The sequence below is a fragment of the Lutjanus erythropterus genome, chromosome 18 (assembly GCF_056507025.1).
Source record: "Lutjanus erythropterus isolate fLutEry1 chromosome 18, fLutEry1.hap2, whole genome shotgun sequence".
Lineage (NCBI taxonomy): Eukaryota > Metazoa > Chordata > Actinopteri > Lutjaniformes > Lutjanidae > Lutjanus > Lutjanus erythropterus.
This window is the reverse complement of record NC_139334.1, coordinates 31,175,492-31,189,677: the sequence shown is the minus strand read 5'-3', so window position 1 is coordinate 31,189,677 and position 14,186 is coordinate 31,175,492. Positions and strand designations below refer to the sequence as shown.

The 14,186-nt window shown below is 40.9% G+C and overlaps 1 protein-coding gene across 2 annotated transcripts in view; it reads left to right on the top strand.

The window, feature by feature from the left end:
• npas3 (neuronal PAS domain protein 3) overlaps positions 1-14,186 on the top strand; it is a 392,919-nt gene that overhangs the window by 218,302 nt on the left and 160,431 nt on the right. For both annotated transcript variants that reach the window (XM_084742352.1, XM_084742353.1), the window contains exon 4: positions 8,357-8,439. In XM_084742352.1, coding sequence (XP_084598478.1) covers positions 8,357-8,439 — 83 coding nt within the window. The remainder of the gene's footprint in view (positions 1-8,356; positions 8,440-14,186) is intronic.

Genomic DNA, 14,186 nt, shown 5'->3' with positions numbered 1-14,186 from the left:
TTATGGTACGGTGTTGCTTTAAGGCAGGGGTCTCTAACCTGCGGCTCCGGAGCCACATGTGGCTCTTTTGCCCCTTTCCAGTGGCTCACTGTGGCTTTGCCAAACATATATATATATGGAATATTATATGGAAATAAATAACCCTTTTTTGGTTTGTTTTTTACATTTCATCATGTAGCCTATAAAACAAAACCAAATTTTTTTCATATTTTTACCAACTAAAATGTGTTATAGACCACGTCTCCATCAACGCTAAATCCAAGATAAATGAATAAATAAAATGGAAAATAAAGCTAAACAGGCTCTTTTGAGAGTAAAGGTTGCAGTTAGGTTGCAAGGTTCAAAGATTGCAAGGGTCCATCTTCAACTGCTTATCCGAAATCAGGTCACAGAGGTAACAGATCCAGCAGGGGACCCCAGACTTTTCCAGCCCTTTTTCTGGCTACATTAACCAGCTCTGACTGGGGGATCCCAAGGCGTTCCCAGGCCAGGGTGGAGATATAATCCCTCCACCTACTCCTCGGTCTGCTCCGTGGCCTCCTCCCAGCTGGACCTGTCTGGAACACCTCCCTAGGGAGGCGAGCAGGTGGCATCTTTATGAGATGCCCGAACCACCTCGACTGACTCCTTTCTACGCAAAGGAGCAGCAGCTCTACTCCGAGTTCCTCACAGACGACTGAGCTTCTTATCCTATCCCTAAGGAAGATGCCAGCCACCCTCCTGAGGAAACTCATTTCAGCCGCTTGTTTGTATCCACGATCTCGCTTTTTCAGTCATGACCCGCCCTTCATGACCACAGGTGAGAGTAGGAACAAAGATTGACCGGTTGATCGAGAGATTTGCCTTCGGGCAAAGGCAAAAGGCAAAGTGTTGGTCAAAACCTCCACGGGGTACCTGGACGTTCCAGTTTCACTTTGCCTCTCTACATCAATCTGTCTTGTCCTCAATAGTTTCTTCCTTCCTTCTATCAACCTGTCGATGTTTCTTTCCCTCAGCGATCTCTCACTTCCTTCTTCTGTCCCTCCTCCCCTTCACTCCTCCCCCCTTCCTTCTCTCCCTTCATCCCTCAAGTCCTTTGTTAGGTCCTGATAAATTAGCTCTGACAGTCTGCCAAAATGGCTGCCCTCTCCCTCTCTCTCTTTTACACACACACACACACACACACACACACACACACACACACGCTCTTTCTCTCTAGTGTTCTTACACCTACGGCTAATTGAATTGGCAATTTGTGTAACAGTACTGATCCCCCGTTCTCTCTCACACTCACACACACACACTTTTTCTTCTCTAATACACACCTATGTGATCTCTCTCTCTCTCTCTCTCTCTCTCTCTCTCTCTCTCTCACTCTCTCTCTCTCATTAACACACACTCACACACATACACACAGGCACACACAGGCATCCCTGGTTTGTTGCCAATTTCATATTAAACAAGAAAATAAATTAACAACAGCAGTAATGTTTGACTTTGAGAGACCAAAGTTAAATTGACTTTCCAATAAGATGGTCAGACACACACACGCACACACACATACACACACACACACACACACACACACACACACACACACACACACACACACACACACACACACACACACAGACAAAGAGTTTTGAATATGTTTTAAACATTTTCAAGAAGATTTTTTTGTTTGTTCCTCAGCCTTAACTTTTTATTTCATCTTGGACTTTTTACTTGTTTTCTTACAATACAATTCCATATGATACAATTTGATACAATGCAAAATAGCTAAATGATTATTGACACATCTTGATGCGTCAATAACAAATACAGCATATTTGTAATGATACATAATTGATTTAATTGACACAGCTTGTATACAGCGTGGATCTTCTAGCTTTTCCTTTCAACTTCGTAGAAGCCAAAATGCTTCCATACACTCACTTTTAAGCCAGTGGCCTGTCAGATCGTATCCATCTGCATTTATTTTACCATTAACACGATGCATTTGATTATGCCATAAACACAAGACAGTGTGTGTGAGCGCATGCAGTGGGATTGGAGGAGCAAAAGAGAGAAAAGAAAAAAAGAGAGTGCCGATGGCTGCAGTCAGAACAGGCAGGTGTTTGCAGTGAAGTTGTCTAGTGGCAGTAAATGTACAGTGTGTCCTTGAAGTTTGTTTCCCAGCTGCTGGATAAAGTAAAGGCAGAGTCTGGGATTAAACCAAAGCTCCACAGCTCTCTCTGCCTAAATGTGGTTAAATACATTTTCAGTGCCTTCTTCCTGCATACCAACCTCACATTTACACACATTTTGTCGAAACAGTGGATTGAAGTCTAAATAAAGACTTAAGGTCACATTAACACCCATCAGATGCAGCTGTAGGACATGTGGTGCATGGAGCTGGTGCTTTAGAGACAGATTAAAATGAGACATACAAGTGAAAAATGTGTCTCAGGGAGTCAGCCATCCTCACCAAAACTCAAGAGGTAGCTACGTTTAGAACATAAGTACACCACACATGGTTATGTCTGTTATATTTGTCCAAAATGTCAAAAATGAGGTTTTACATGTTTGTTTATTCATTTGTTTTGCACAGATTCATTATCGATTCATCTAAGAATCTTTTTTTCCTCTTAACTCTACTAATCCCACCATATGTAAAGGACAGGCAACAGGGAGGACAGTTGGAAAAGACAAACATATCTCAAGGCAGGACAAGATAAGAGGAGAGTACAGTATTATAATATGTAGTGTAAACATCAGTGTGACTGTTGCTATGTTGGTGAATATATGTGACATAATTATTAACATATTCATGTGCAGCAACATGTCTGCAATCCTTACCGTCAACATCAGATCATAATCATAATTTTACAAAGAAAAAGTCTTTTCTTTCAGTTCAGATTTTTAAAATTATTTATTTATAGTTTTCTCTTTTATTTTGAAATTTTCCCTCCTCTTCACATCCTCCCTCTGTCCTCCTCCTTTCAGCCTTGCCTCCAGCATCACTCCTTTTTTCTTTCTCTTTCATTGCCGTTCTTCTCTCCATCCCTTCTTCTCCCATTGACCAGCCTCGCTCTCCCTCCCTCTTTTTCCTTCCCACTTCCATTTTATTGCCTTTTAATTTTTTTACATGAATTTTTAAAGGGAAATCTGTATTTTTTTTATGATCAGAGCAAGTGCATGCTTGTGTGTGCGTGTGTTCACTGGACTCGTTCAGGTTCAGGTCTTTGTTTGTAACCACATGTCCCAGGAGTGTGTGTGTGTGTGTGTGTGTGCGCTGCAGGTTCAGAGGTCTCGCTGCAGACAAACAACAACATGAACACACACACACACACACACGCACACACAGATGGCTAAACGCTCAGAGCATCGCTGGAGGGGCAAACTGAAACACTCACACAAAAAACTTGTTTACTACTAAACCAGAGAAAGAGGGGTTGTCATTGTTATTCTTTGTCCGTCATGTGTTGATCTTCATCCTCATCTTCCTCTTCCTCTCTCCTCCTCTTTGGGAGACGCTCAAGGGACCGCTGTGACCTGCAGGGTCACATGACAGACTTTTTGATAGACTTGCTAACTTCTTCTTCTAACTTCTTTAGTGAAGGAGCATCACTATGTCTAGAAAATAAAATCGATGATTCTGCGAAACCAAAGATTAAGTTCAGTATTCTTCCTCCTCGTCTTCATCACCTCCTGCTTTTAATCCATCCTCCTCCTAACTCTTTTCTTTATTCTCATTGTATCACACCTTTTCTGCCTCTTATTCTTCATCATCCTCACTTCCACCCTCTTTTCTTAGTCACTTCCTGCCACCTGCTTGTTATCCTCTTCCTTCCTCACCTCCTCTTCCCTCGCCTTCTTGCAAGTAGTATAAAAAGCGAGAAAGTCCTCGAAGGAAGGAGGTTGGGGTGGATGGGTGGGTAAAACACACGACTTTCATGTGGGGATTCTGTTAGTGTGGAGGTGGATGTGGTTGTCAGGAGAATAAGAAAACTAACACAGGGCTTTTACTCAGAGGACTGGGGTTCATGTCTTATGTGAAAACCAAAACTTTATTAAAAGTTTTAGGATGCGGCCACACATGTGCAGATTGATGTCTTTGTGTTTTTACATGGAGTACAACTTTGGTGAAGTCACAGCAGAGTTACAGCCTCAACCAATAGCAAGGAAGTGTGTGTCATTCACCTCAGCAGGTGCATTCAGATATGTGTGATTGTGTTCTCAAGGTATATAATGTTATGTGCATCACGTAACTTGCATCCTATGAATTTAGTCTGACATAAGTCTCTCTGTGTGTTTCATGTGTATTATTACTCATATGTGACACTGTCACAGTGGACTGGCGGGTCTTTTACACACTTTGGTATGATACCCGGTTGTGCCTGCACCTGTTTTTCCCCTTTGTCACCTCCTTCTCCCAATTTACTCAGCTCCTCTTCATCACACCTTTTCCTCTTCCTCCTCCACCTCTTGCAGGCTATTGTACCTTCCTTTATTCCCCTTTATCTCCTCTTTTTTCACCTCCTCTCCTTCTCTTTGTCATACTCTCACCACCTCATTCACTCCCTCCTCAGTGTCTCTCTGTCTTACTCCTCTTCTTCCTCACCTTGTCCTCACCTTCCATTCCTCCATATTCTTTATTCTCCACACCTCTCACCCTGTCATCATCGTCTTCCAGCCTTTTCTCGCTGACTCTACTCTGTCACCTATTCATTCCCTTTCTCCTCGTTTTTCTCCTCCTTTTCCTAATCTTGATCCTCCTCATGATCCCTCCCCTTTGTCATAACATCGTCCTTCCCATCAATAAACATTAATGCAAAAAATCTAATGTGTCCACATGTCCAAAAACGTGTGATGCTTCTTTGTGAATAAATCATTATTTATGATCCTTGTTTTCTTTTCTTTACTATACCTACTTCAGTCCATATGATCAGACTTAAAACACAACATTTAGTTTTCTACAAATTCGTCTGATGTCCCTGAGAGATGAGGCTGAGTTCCATCACCCCCCTCTTTGTCTTTTCTCTCCTCACCCTCTTTTTTTTAAAGTGTCTCGTTCACAAGGGCATTTCATTACATCATTAATTGAGCCTAATTCAGCTACATTACCCCCCCCTCAAAAAAAGGAAAAAAAAAAAACGAGAGGAGGGGTGTGTGTGTGAGTGTGTGTTTAAATTCAGTGTAATGAGGTCTGCAGGGAGACGAGGACGGAGGTTGTGTAGAGAGGAGAAAATTACCTCAGGGCAGAAAAATCTCTCTTTTAGTGAGCTTTAATGCCCCACTGTCTGCCTGTCTCACTGTCTCAAACTGTCTCACTGTCTGGTTTATACTCTGTCTATACTCTTGCTGTCTGTTTCAGTCTGGTCCACCTTTGTGTCTTTATGTCACTGTTTTTCTGAATATGCCATAGAATGTTTAATAGCATATTTTCATATTTATTCTGAACTTGATGATCTTTACATTAAAATGCACAAAGCAACAAGTGATGTGCACAGAAGAATCAAACAGAAAAACATGTCATGTTGTCAAACATTGGCATGTTTGGGTTTTTCATAGTCACTTCCTGTTTTATTTTGGTATGTCTTTCCATGTGTGTCTTTGTTGTTTTTACTTCCTGTCTTTGTCTCTTTTTGATGACTGGTTATTTTCACCTGTTCTTGATTGATCGATTGGTCTTGATTCACCTGTTTCTTGTCATCCTCCCCCTCCCTGGTCTATTTAATCCTCTTCGTTGGTTTGTCTGAACTCTCAGTGCTTTCTTGTGGACTTTTTGCTATGTCTTTTTTTCCCAGCATGCTTTTAAAATTTTCCTGATGCAGTCTGCATGTGGGTCCTGACAGGACAGACAGTTCAGACAGTCATGCTGCACCCCTGTCCACCTCCACACCCTCTGCACACTAACTTTATTTGCCTTGCTACTTAAGGAATACACAATTTCCTGTGCTGGCACTGATGTCAGTGATGATGAAGCTGGATGTAAGCTGTGTGATGAGTAATCCTCTGTAATGGATGTAGCTATTGGGATACTGGGCTGGTCCAGCAGGACAGTTATATGCAAACATATTTAGGAGGAGTCAGGACTGAACGTGGAGCTGGAGTCAGGACTGCCTGCAGTCTGCATCAGCGTGAACCGATGAGAGGCATCATGTTGGTGCTCTGGTGGACTCTGTCTTTCTATGTTTTATAGCTGAATGATGTTGATGTTGAAAATCTGACTGAATCAAGCTGATAAAGGGAAGTTTTTTTTTCTCCTCCTGTCTGTCTTTCACACTTTCTGGCTTTGTCTTCTTCTTTGTCTTCTTTTGGGAGAGAGAGCGTGAGACAGAGACAGTCTAACCCGAGGGCAGATTTTTCACTCCCTCTCTCTCTGGCTGTTGTACTTTCTGTTTTTCTCTTTAGACAGAGTTTTGCCCTCAGGGAGAAATTCTAGAAAGCTATAAACCATTTCTCTCTCTCTCTTTCTCTCTTGTCTGCATCTCACTGTCTCTGTCTGTCTCTCTCTCGCTCTCTCTGGAGATGATCAGTGATGGATAGAAAGATGGGAATAATAAATGGGATAGCGTGAAACAAAAAGGAAAAGAGAATAAATGAGGGAGAAATTCATGCCTTTTTTTTGGTAGACTTGCCTATCAGGTCCACTTCAGCTGCTCTGCCGTCATCTCTCCATTGGTTATTTGGTTTTAGAAACATTTGTGGAGCATCTGAGGGTTGATACGGGTGATCAAAACTCTCTTTTTTGAGAAGCCTCTTTCTGTAACAACAGGCCAAAATACTAGAAGTGACTTTTTCCTGAGACACTGAATCCCGGTTATGGTGAAATGTAACACAGCACGGAAACTGCAGAACTCTCCTGACGATAACCAACACGTTTTCACCTTCAACTCGTCACATATGGCACCTTGTCAGTGGCCCTTCACTTCGAACGTTGTTGGTACACCTCTACTGTTATACATATGCAACTTAAAAACTCCAATATACTCTTTTAAAACAATTAAAATGATGTTATTGTCACAACAGACCTTATATCAAATACCTGATCAAGGCTTGATGCTGAAGTGCATTGGAGTTTGTGTGTTTGAAGATCTAACATGACCATGATGTGACAATAAAAGTGCTTTTTTTTTATCAACGAAAACCTGGGTACTGCCTCCAGTCTTATGTTAGCAAAGCATTCAGAGACTTGTGAGTCCAGAATGTCAGTTACCTAAGATACATAAATTACATTAACCCAAACTCTGTATTTTCAAAACGATTATAGATTTTGTATCATCTGCTTGCTGGCAGACCGAGCCCTGCCCAATCTAGTTTGGATCTGCATATTTGATTTGGCATAGGCTTTTTTTTACGTTGGATGCCCTTCCTGTTGCAGCCCTTCCCATTTATCAATTTGCAAATGCACAGGATTGTTCATCAGTGGCCGGAGAAACCTTAACAGAGCGTTTTCGGATCTTTGACCTCAGAGTTTTTGTTTAATTGCTCATTTATCATGAAGTTCAGTGTCTGCAAAACCTCTACATTGCCAGAATTTGGCATTAAAACTAGAACAACCTGCGATTATGTTTGCCTGCATAAAAATGTGTTTTGTGTAGAATTGTCTTTCATAATTTTGAAACAAGTTTTCTAAGTTGATACTTCACTCTTTGTGGAGACAACATTCTGCTGGTTGACTTCACTGTATTTAACATGTTAGCATTATTAGCTCCTCATGTAACACAGGATATTGTTAAGCTAATGGTTCCTGTTGGTTTCAGTCATTGACATGAAGATGATGACATGACAGCTCATCAAAAGTGACACCAGAGCATCTTGACCGCCCCCTGGTGGCTGGCTGCAGTATGGATCATAAATCCCGCCTCTCCATGTTAGTGATAGGACATGAGCTCAACTCAAAAAAGCAAAGTACATCCATCTTGGATTACTACTGCAAAAACTCTGGCTCCAAATGATGTCACCAGCGCAAAATGCTAGCGCTTGTATTTGTGATATTTCAGCTCAGTTTTTGTACAGTGGGAGGAAGTAGAGACATGCACCCATCTTTATTTACAGTCAGTGATTTCATTGAGGAGGGCTAACAATGCTAACTTGTGGCACTGTTCCAGACTGTTCTGCAGAGCTGACCTCACTGGTTCCTCTTGTCCTGTGCCATGTGTGTTCGTCACGCTAGGCTGTATAAACGTGAGTGTGTGTGTGTGTGTGTGTGTGTGTGTGTGTGTGTGTGTGTGTGTGTGAATACCTATTTGTGTGTGTGTGTGAGAGCTTTGCTCGTATCAATGTGTCTGAGTCTCACCGGTCTTCTTCTGTCCTGTCCTGTGCTTTCTCTCTCCTTGTGTGTGTGTGTGTATGTATGTATGTGTGTTTGCGTGTGTGTGTGTGTGTTTAGCTATCGGTGCCCAGAGAAGGAGGAGTCCCAGCGCCGTCGCCTCGGAGATCTTCGAGCCTCACCTGGGCAGTCACATTTTACAGGTAGGAACTCTTCAAGGTTGAAGGTTCACTTGATCTGAATTCACCTGTGGAAACAGAGCTGGAAGTACATGTGGATACAGTATTTATGTGCAGGTTCACACACGCGTCTGAATACACTTGTGAACAAATGCATATGTCAAGCTGGACACTCACACACTTCATGCACTAAGAATTTCAGTGTCTTTGGTTTGTGATGAACAATTTCCAGTTGTTTTGCACTGTTGCATCACTCAACATGATGCAGAATCAATATACTGTACACACTGCACACACACACACACTGCACACACACATATTTGGTTTCCTTGTGTTACACCACGTTAGCTGTACTAGTCATTTTGCTGTGAAACAGCTCAGAACCTTCTGGACTGTTTCCCAGAAAGCCTGGTCCAGATATTTATGTTCCCCAGAAGACAAGTCACTCATGTTTTGGTTTTCAGCTGACTTTTTTTGAGTGGCACTGTCAAATTCAGCCTCAGCTGTTAGTAGATTAATTTTAAGCACAGAAACATGATGATATTGTCATTATTTTATGGTACCTGTATGCATGTTTTCTTGCTAGCAGGGCTAGTCTTTACATGTTGAACCACCGGTCTCCTAGTCTATTGTCTTGTGTCCTTAAAAGACAGAAATGTTTTGGTGTAACCCTCATTTATTTATGTCTGATTTAACATGTCAGCCAAAGCAAAGTTCCTTTTGCAAATAGTTTCATTTGAATACATTTGAGAGGTCTGACCACATAAAATTACTCAGTATGTTGCAAGGAAAAGAAATGTATAGAAGCTCTGAGAGGCAAAAGAGGAAAAAGAAGTCCAAGAGGCTGGAGTGTAACACAAAGTTTAGAGTGCATAACAATTATGTGATTTAAAACAACATTTGTTGCCAAAAAGTGTGACAGCAGGGTTTAGGAGGAAGTTCAGAGGTGTCACAGATCTGATGACTTTTGACTCTACTGGACGAAATCAAAAAAAAAAACTTGGAACTCGACTTGGACTTGAGCCTTGAGACATGACAACTTCCAATTTGGTTCAACATTTAAAGTTGTACACAAAACAGCAAATCTAGACCATGTTGTTAAAATGGCATCGCATTTGGTGAAAAGTGTATTATGACTTGTTTAGAGCTTGAAGATTTGTGATTTGGCTTGGGTCATGTAAGGCTTGACTTGGGTCTTCCCAGAGGAAAATTTTGTTTCTCACAACCGTCTTTTCTTTGTCTTATGAAAAATAAATAAATTCTTATTTTGAGCTCGCTGAAGTCTCATCTGTTTCTCCTAAATGCCCCTTAGGAGAGAGAAGGAGCAAAAGAAAAGAGCTGAGCTCGTAGGTGTCTCAGAGGTTTGTCCTTGATGACTGTACGGAGCAACAAGAATTTGACCACTGTGACAAATTTAAGATCTCACTGAGTTTTCTTTTAGATCTCACTGTTATTTTAAGAGCTGATTATTTAAGACAAATGTAAGATCAGTGCAGTGAGACCAAAAAACCCCCCAAACATTTTAATTGGGCTCAAATTAGTCTCAGGCTGAGACGAGACCATCAGGAGCCAAATTTAAGAAGTATGAGAAGATGGTCTAGAAGACACAGACAAGAGACAGACAAAGACGAATTCTTATTTTGAACTTTTCCTTTCCTCTGCATTGATTTAGAACTTGAGTACAAAGACTTGAGACTTACTTGTGATGTCCAAAACAATGACTTTCACCTACCTGTGGCTAAAGGGATAGTTCACCCAAAAATGAAAATTCTCTTTTCTTATTTTTTTTACATTTGAAAACTGGTCACCATTCACTTCAATGTTTGGGGGAGAGATTCCACAACACTGTGTTCCTGTGAAACTTCCTCTGAAACAGTGTTTTGTGGACTAAAAAACTAAACATAACCTTCAATCGGCATGAGGGTGAGTAGATAATGACTGAAGTTTAATTTTTGGGTGAACTATCCCTTTAACTGTAAGAGATTACATCCTTTCATAAGTGTTATTAATTCAGAAATAACTGCACCAAAGATTATAGCAAACTCTTTTGTTCTCACAGGTATATTTCCAACCGTAATTTATAATTGGTAACATGCAACCATTGAGCATTCATCTTATCGTACAGCTTAGTTTAAGTAAAGACTGCTTTAAAAAAAAAACACTGTCTAGGATAAACTGTTCTGATTTAGGTAAAAACATGGCCCTTTCTCTGGCACCACCCTCAGGACAAACTTTACATTTCATGTTCTAGTGGTGGTAAAGATCGAGGGACAACAGCTGATGAACTTGTATCAAATATTCCTTTTTCTTTTTGTTATTCCTAATTCCTGAATTTGAGGTTCAAATCCTGTCACATTTCTTCTCAGAATGAGGATTTTACATCATTTTGTTATCTGAATTATTTCTTATGATTTGTCTTTGAGCTTTTTCCGAAGCTAAATTATTCCTGGTAATGTACCTTTACATTATTAGCACAGTGATTCCTCATAATTCACCCTCAGATTTTTCACCACAGCCGACTTCAATTATTCCTCAACATCCAGCTGCTGCCGCGGCTAAGCTGAATTATTAAATGGAATTATGAAAGTATGATAATGACTGGGTTATCGCTGTTCGCTCCCTCGGGTTTATGTGTGTGTGTGTGTGTGTGTGTGTGTGTGTGTGTGTGTGTGTCTTGTAGTTTTAATCCCTAACATGCTCCACTCCTTATCTGTTTAACATACAGCCCAAAGGCTGAGCTTTTAACATCACATCCAGGCTGACGCGATACCACAGCTGATAGAGGCTGTAATCTGTGTGTGTGTGTGTGTGTGTCAGTGTGTGTGTCTGCGAGTGTGTGTATGTGTTATACAATATGCACTATTTGTAAGTGTGCATCCATTTTTGAGATGATTTTGTAAACCTTCAAAGTGTTGTTCTTTTTCATTGTTTGTGCGTTATTAAACCTAGAGATCTTGTGCCTATGTGTGTGAGCGTCTGTGTGTGTGTGTGTGTGTGTGTGTGTGTGTGTGTGTGTGTGTGTTTCGGTTACACCTGATTATTATTATAATCTTGCTGACACCAGTGAGCCCTCGCTGTGTAAAAATCCACACTTTTCTAATCTTCTTGTACTTTTTTTTGATCCCTTTATCATATTCAAGGATCCTGACAGAAAAAGTTGCTCACAGACATGAAGAATTCATTACAAAGTGAAACATCGGCTGTTAGAAAAACACTGACACTGACCGGAAAACAGACGACTCAAAACTAGAGATTCAATGATTTGGGGCCAGTATTACCAAACTTTTAATCTAGATCAGAATTATCCAGATTTTGTAATCCATTTTTTTTTTTATTTTGTAGGTTTATTCCTGGTTTTTCAAAAGATTTTCACATAGAATCATTCTGATCCAGATGCCACACGATCAGTATTACAGAATCTAGTTTTGAAGTCTTTGGACATGCAGGCCTCCTCCAACATGTCAAAATGTCAGGAGGTGTTTTATTACTAATTAAATGTTTTACTGGACAAGAAAACTAAACCAACCATCATTGGTTAGTATAAATACATCCCATGAGCCCTACATGCCTCTTCTTCTAACTTGAATCCATGATCAATCCACTTTTCCTGTGGGATCAGGATAACCCTGATTTTAAGCATCAAAACTATCCCAAAACTGGAGTTTTGAGATACCCAAAATAATATGTGGTCTGGATTCTGGGTAAGATTAAAAAGCCTGTATCCCAATTTTGTAGGCTCAAATTTGAGATTCAGTCCTGTCCAGATAATTCTGATAGACACACCATACATGTGTTATACACCTTCTGTCTTGGCAGTAATCTTTTCTGCTGTTACTTTTACTAAAATAAGTGCAAGGATTTATGATTTGATGCATGTTACACCTGCTGCGGTGTCCAAAGCTCTGCTGTTTTTGTTTAATTATTTGCTTTCTCTACACGATTAGAATATAATTCCATGTAACAGTCTGTTTTGTTCGGGAAACAACGAGTCAGTTTAGTCCTCTCTGCTCGTCTCAGAGTCTTTTTGACTGTTGTTTTAGCTCAGAAAGTGGATTCAGATTTGTAAAAACTGCTGTGGCTTCTTGTGTCTCGCAGCAGTTAGGATTCACATTTTAATCAAAAGCATCATATGAATCCCATGGTGGTCAGGAGAGATGAATGAGAGAGAAACTGGTTTGAAATCTAATTTCCCAGTGTGAACATCATGACTGTCATACTGGCAGCTAGAGGGCGCTGTTCCTGAACTGAAGCAGTCGACTCTTTAAGCATCCGTAGAAGAGAGAAAGAGACAGATGGAGGATGTGGTGCATTAGTGCTGCTGCAGCCACATCTATCACAAGTCCTTGTTGTTGCGTTTGTTCTTTATCTGTCCTGCTTTAATCCTGCAGGCAGCCGCAGCAGAGAGCGAGCATGTCGCCGTGACAACCGACTCTGCTCTTCCGCCGCTCTGCACATCATGTTGTCATGTGTGAGTGTTAACACGAGGCTGGAACAAGCGAGAGCAGCCGAGCCGCCGCGCATCCGCTCACGCTGCGCTGAGCAACGCCGCCGTGTCGAGCCTGTGTGTCTGTGAACAGGCGTGTCTGTGTCTGTGTGTGTGTGTGTGTGTTAACACCGTGTTCTGATCCTGCAGCTCGAGACACTAGACATCCCATAATACCTTGTTATAATCCCTGGAGAGTCGCTATGACAACCATACGAGGCAGATCCCGAGGCAGATTGAAGCAGCTGTGAGATTGGAAGTGACACGAACAATGTTGGCCTCCCCTCACCTGGAAGTCTCAAAGTGTGTGTGTGTGTGTGTGTGTGTGTGTGTGTGTGTGTGTGTGTGTGTGTGTGAGAGTGTGTGTGTGTGTGTGTGTGTGTGTGTGTGTGTGTGTGTGTGTGTGTCTGTGTGTGTGTGTATGTGTATGTGTGTGAGAGACAGTGTACATCTCTGTGTGAGAAGTTTTGCTCGAGGATTTTGATTTTAAAATACACCCTACATGCAGAAACTACTTTTCACAGATTCTGTATAACTGCATTTTGTTTTGTAAAGTATCAGGTTGTTCATGATTTCAGTCCATTGATTATTTACAAGTAACAGACAGTTATTTACCGTCAAATGAGGTGTTTGAGGTGTGCAGCCGTCATCAGCTCTCTGACTTCTTCAGTTTGTACTATTCACATGCTTGAAACTGATCTTCTGACCAAATGGTGCAGAATACCTCCATATCTGGCTTATCAGACCTATTTTTATTGAAAAATAGCACTATCAATGAAACTCAGGATTCATTGTTGTCAAACATCAATTTAATATATATGATTTTGTATTACAGTTTCACCAAATTTGGTTGAGTTTTACATGAAATGACAATAGAGGCAACTAAATCAAGAAACAGTAGCAACAGAAAAGGTTCTGTTTTTGCATGAGCAGTAATAAAGAGAAAAGAAAAGAGTAAAATTAAGCTGATATCTGAAAGTACCAACAGGATTGAAAACTAAACTCTTTCCAAATTAAATTTGCAGATTAAGGCACAAAAGGAACACGGAGCAATAAAAAAACAAAAAAAAAAAAACAAACAAAAAACCTTTTTTCTGTCTCCAGCAAATTCACTCAAAAACTTTCAATCCATCTTATCAGGCGGTTCCCAAACTTTTCAGCTTGAGATCGCAAAAGAGAAATCTGGTGTCTCTGTGTGACCATAGACTGTATAATAAATAGTGGGCGGAGCCTCTATGATGTCTCCTATTGGTTTCTGAAGAGCCATTGTGAAGCTCACAGTGTGGTG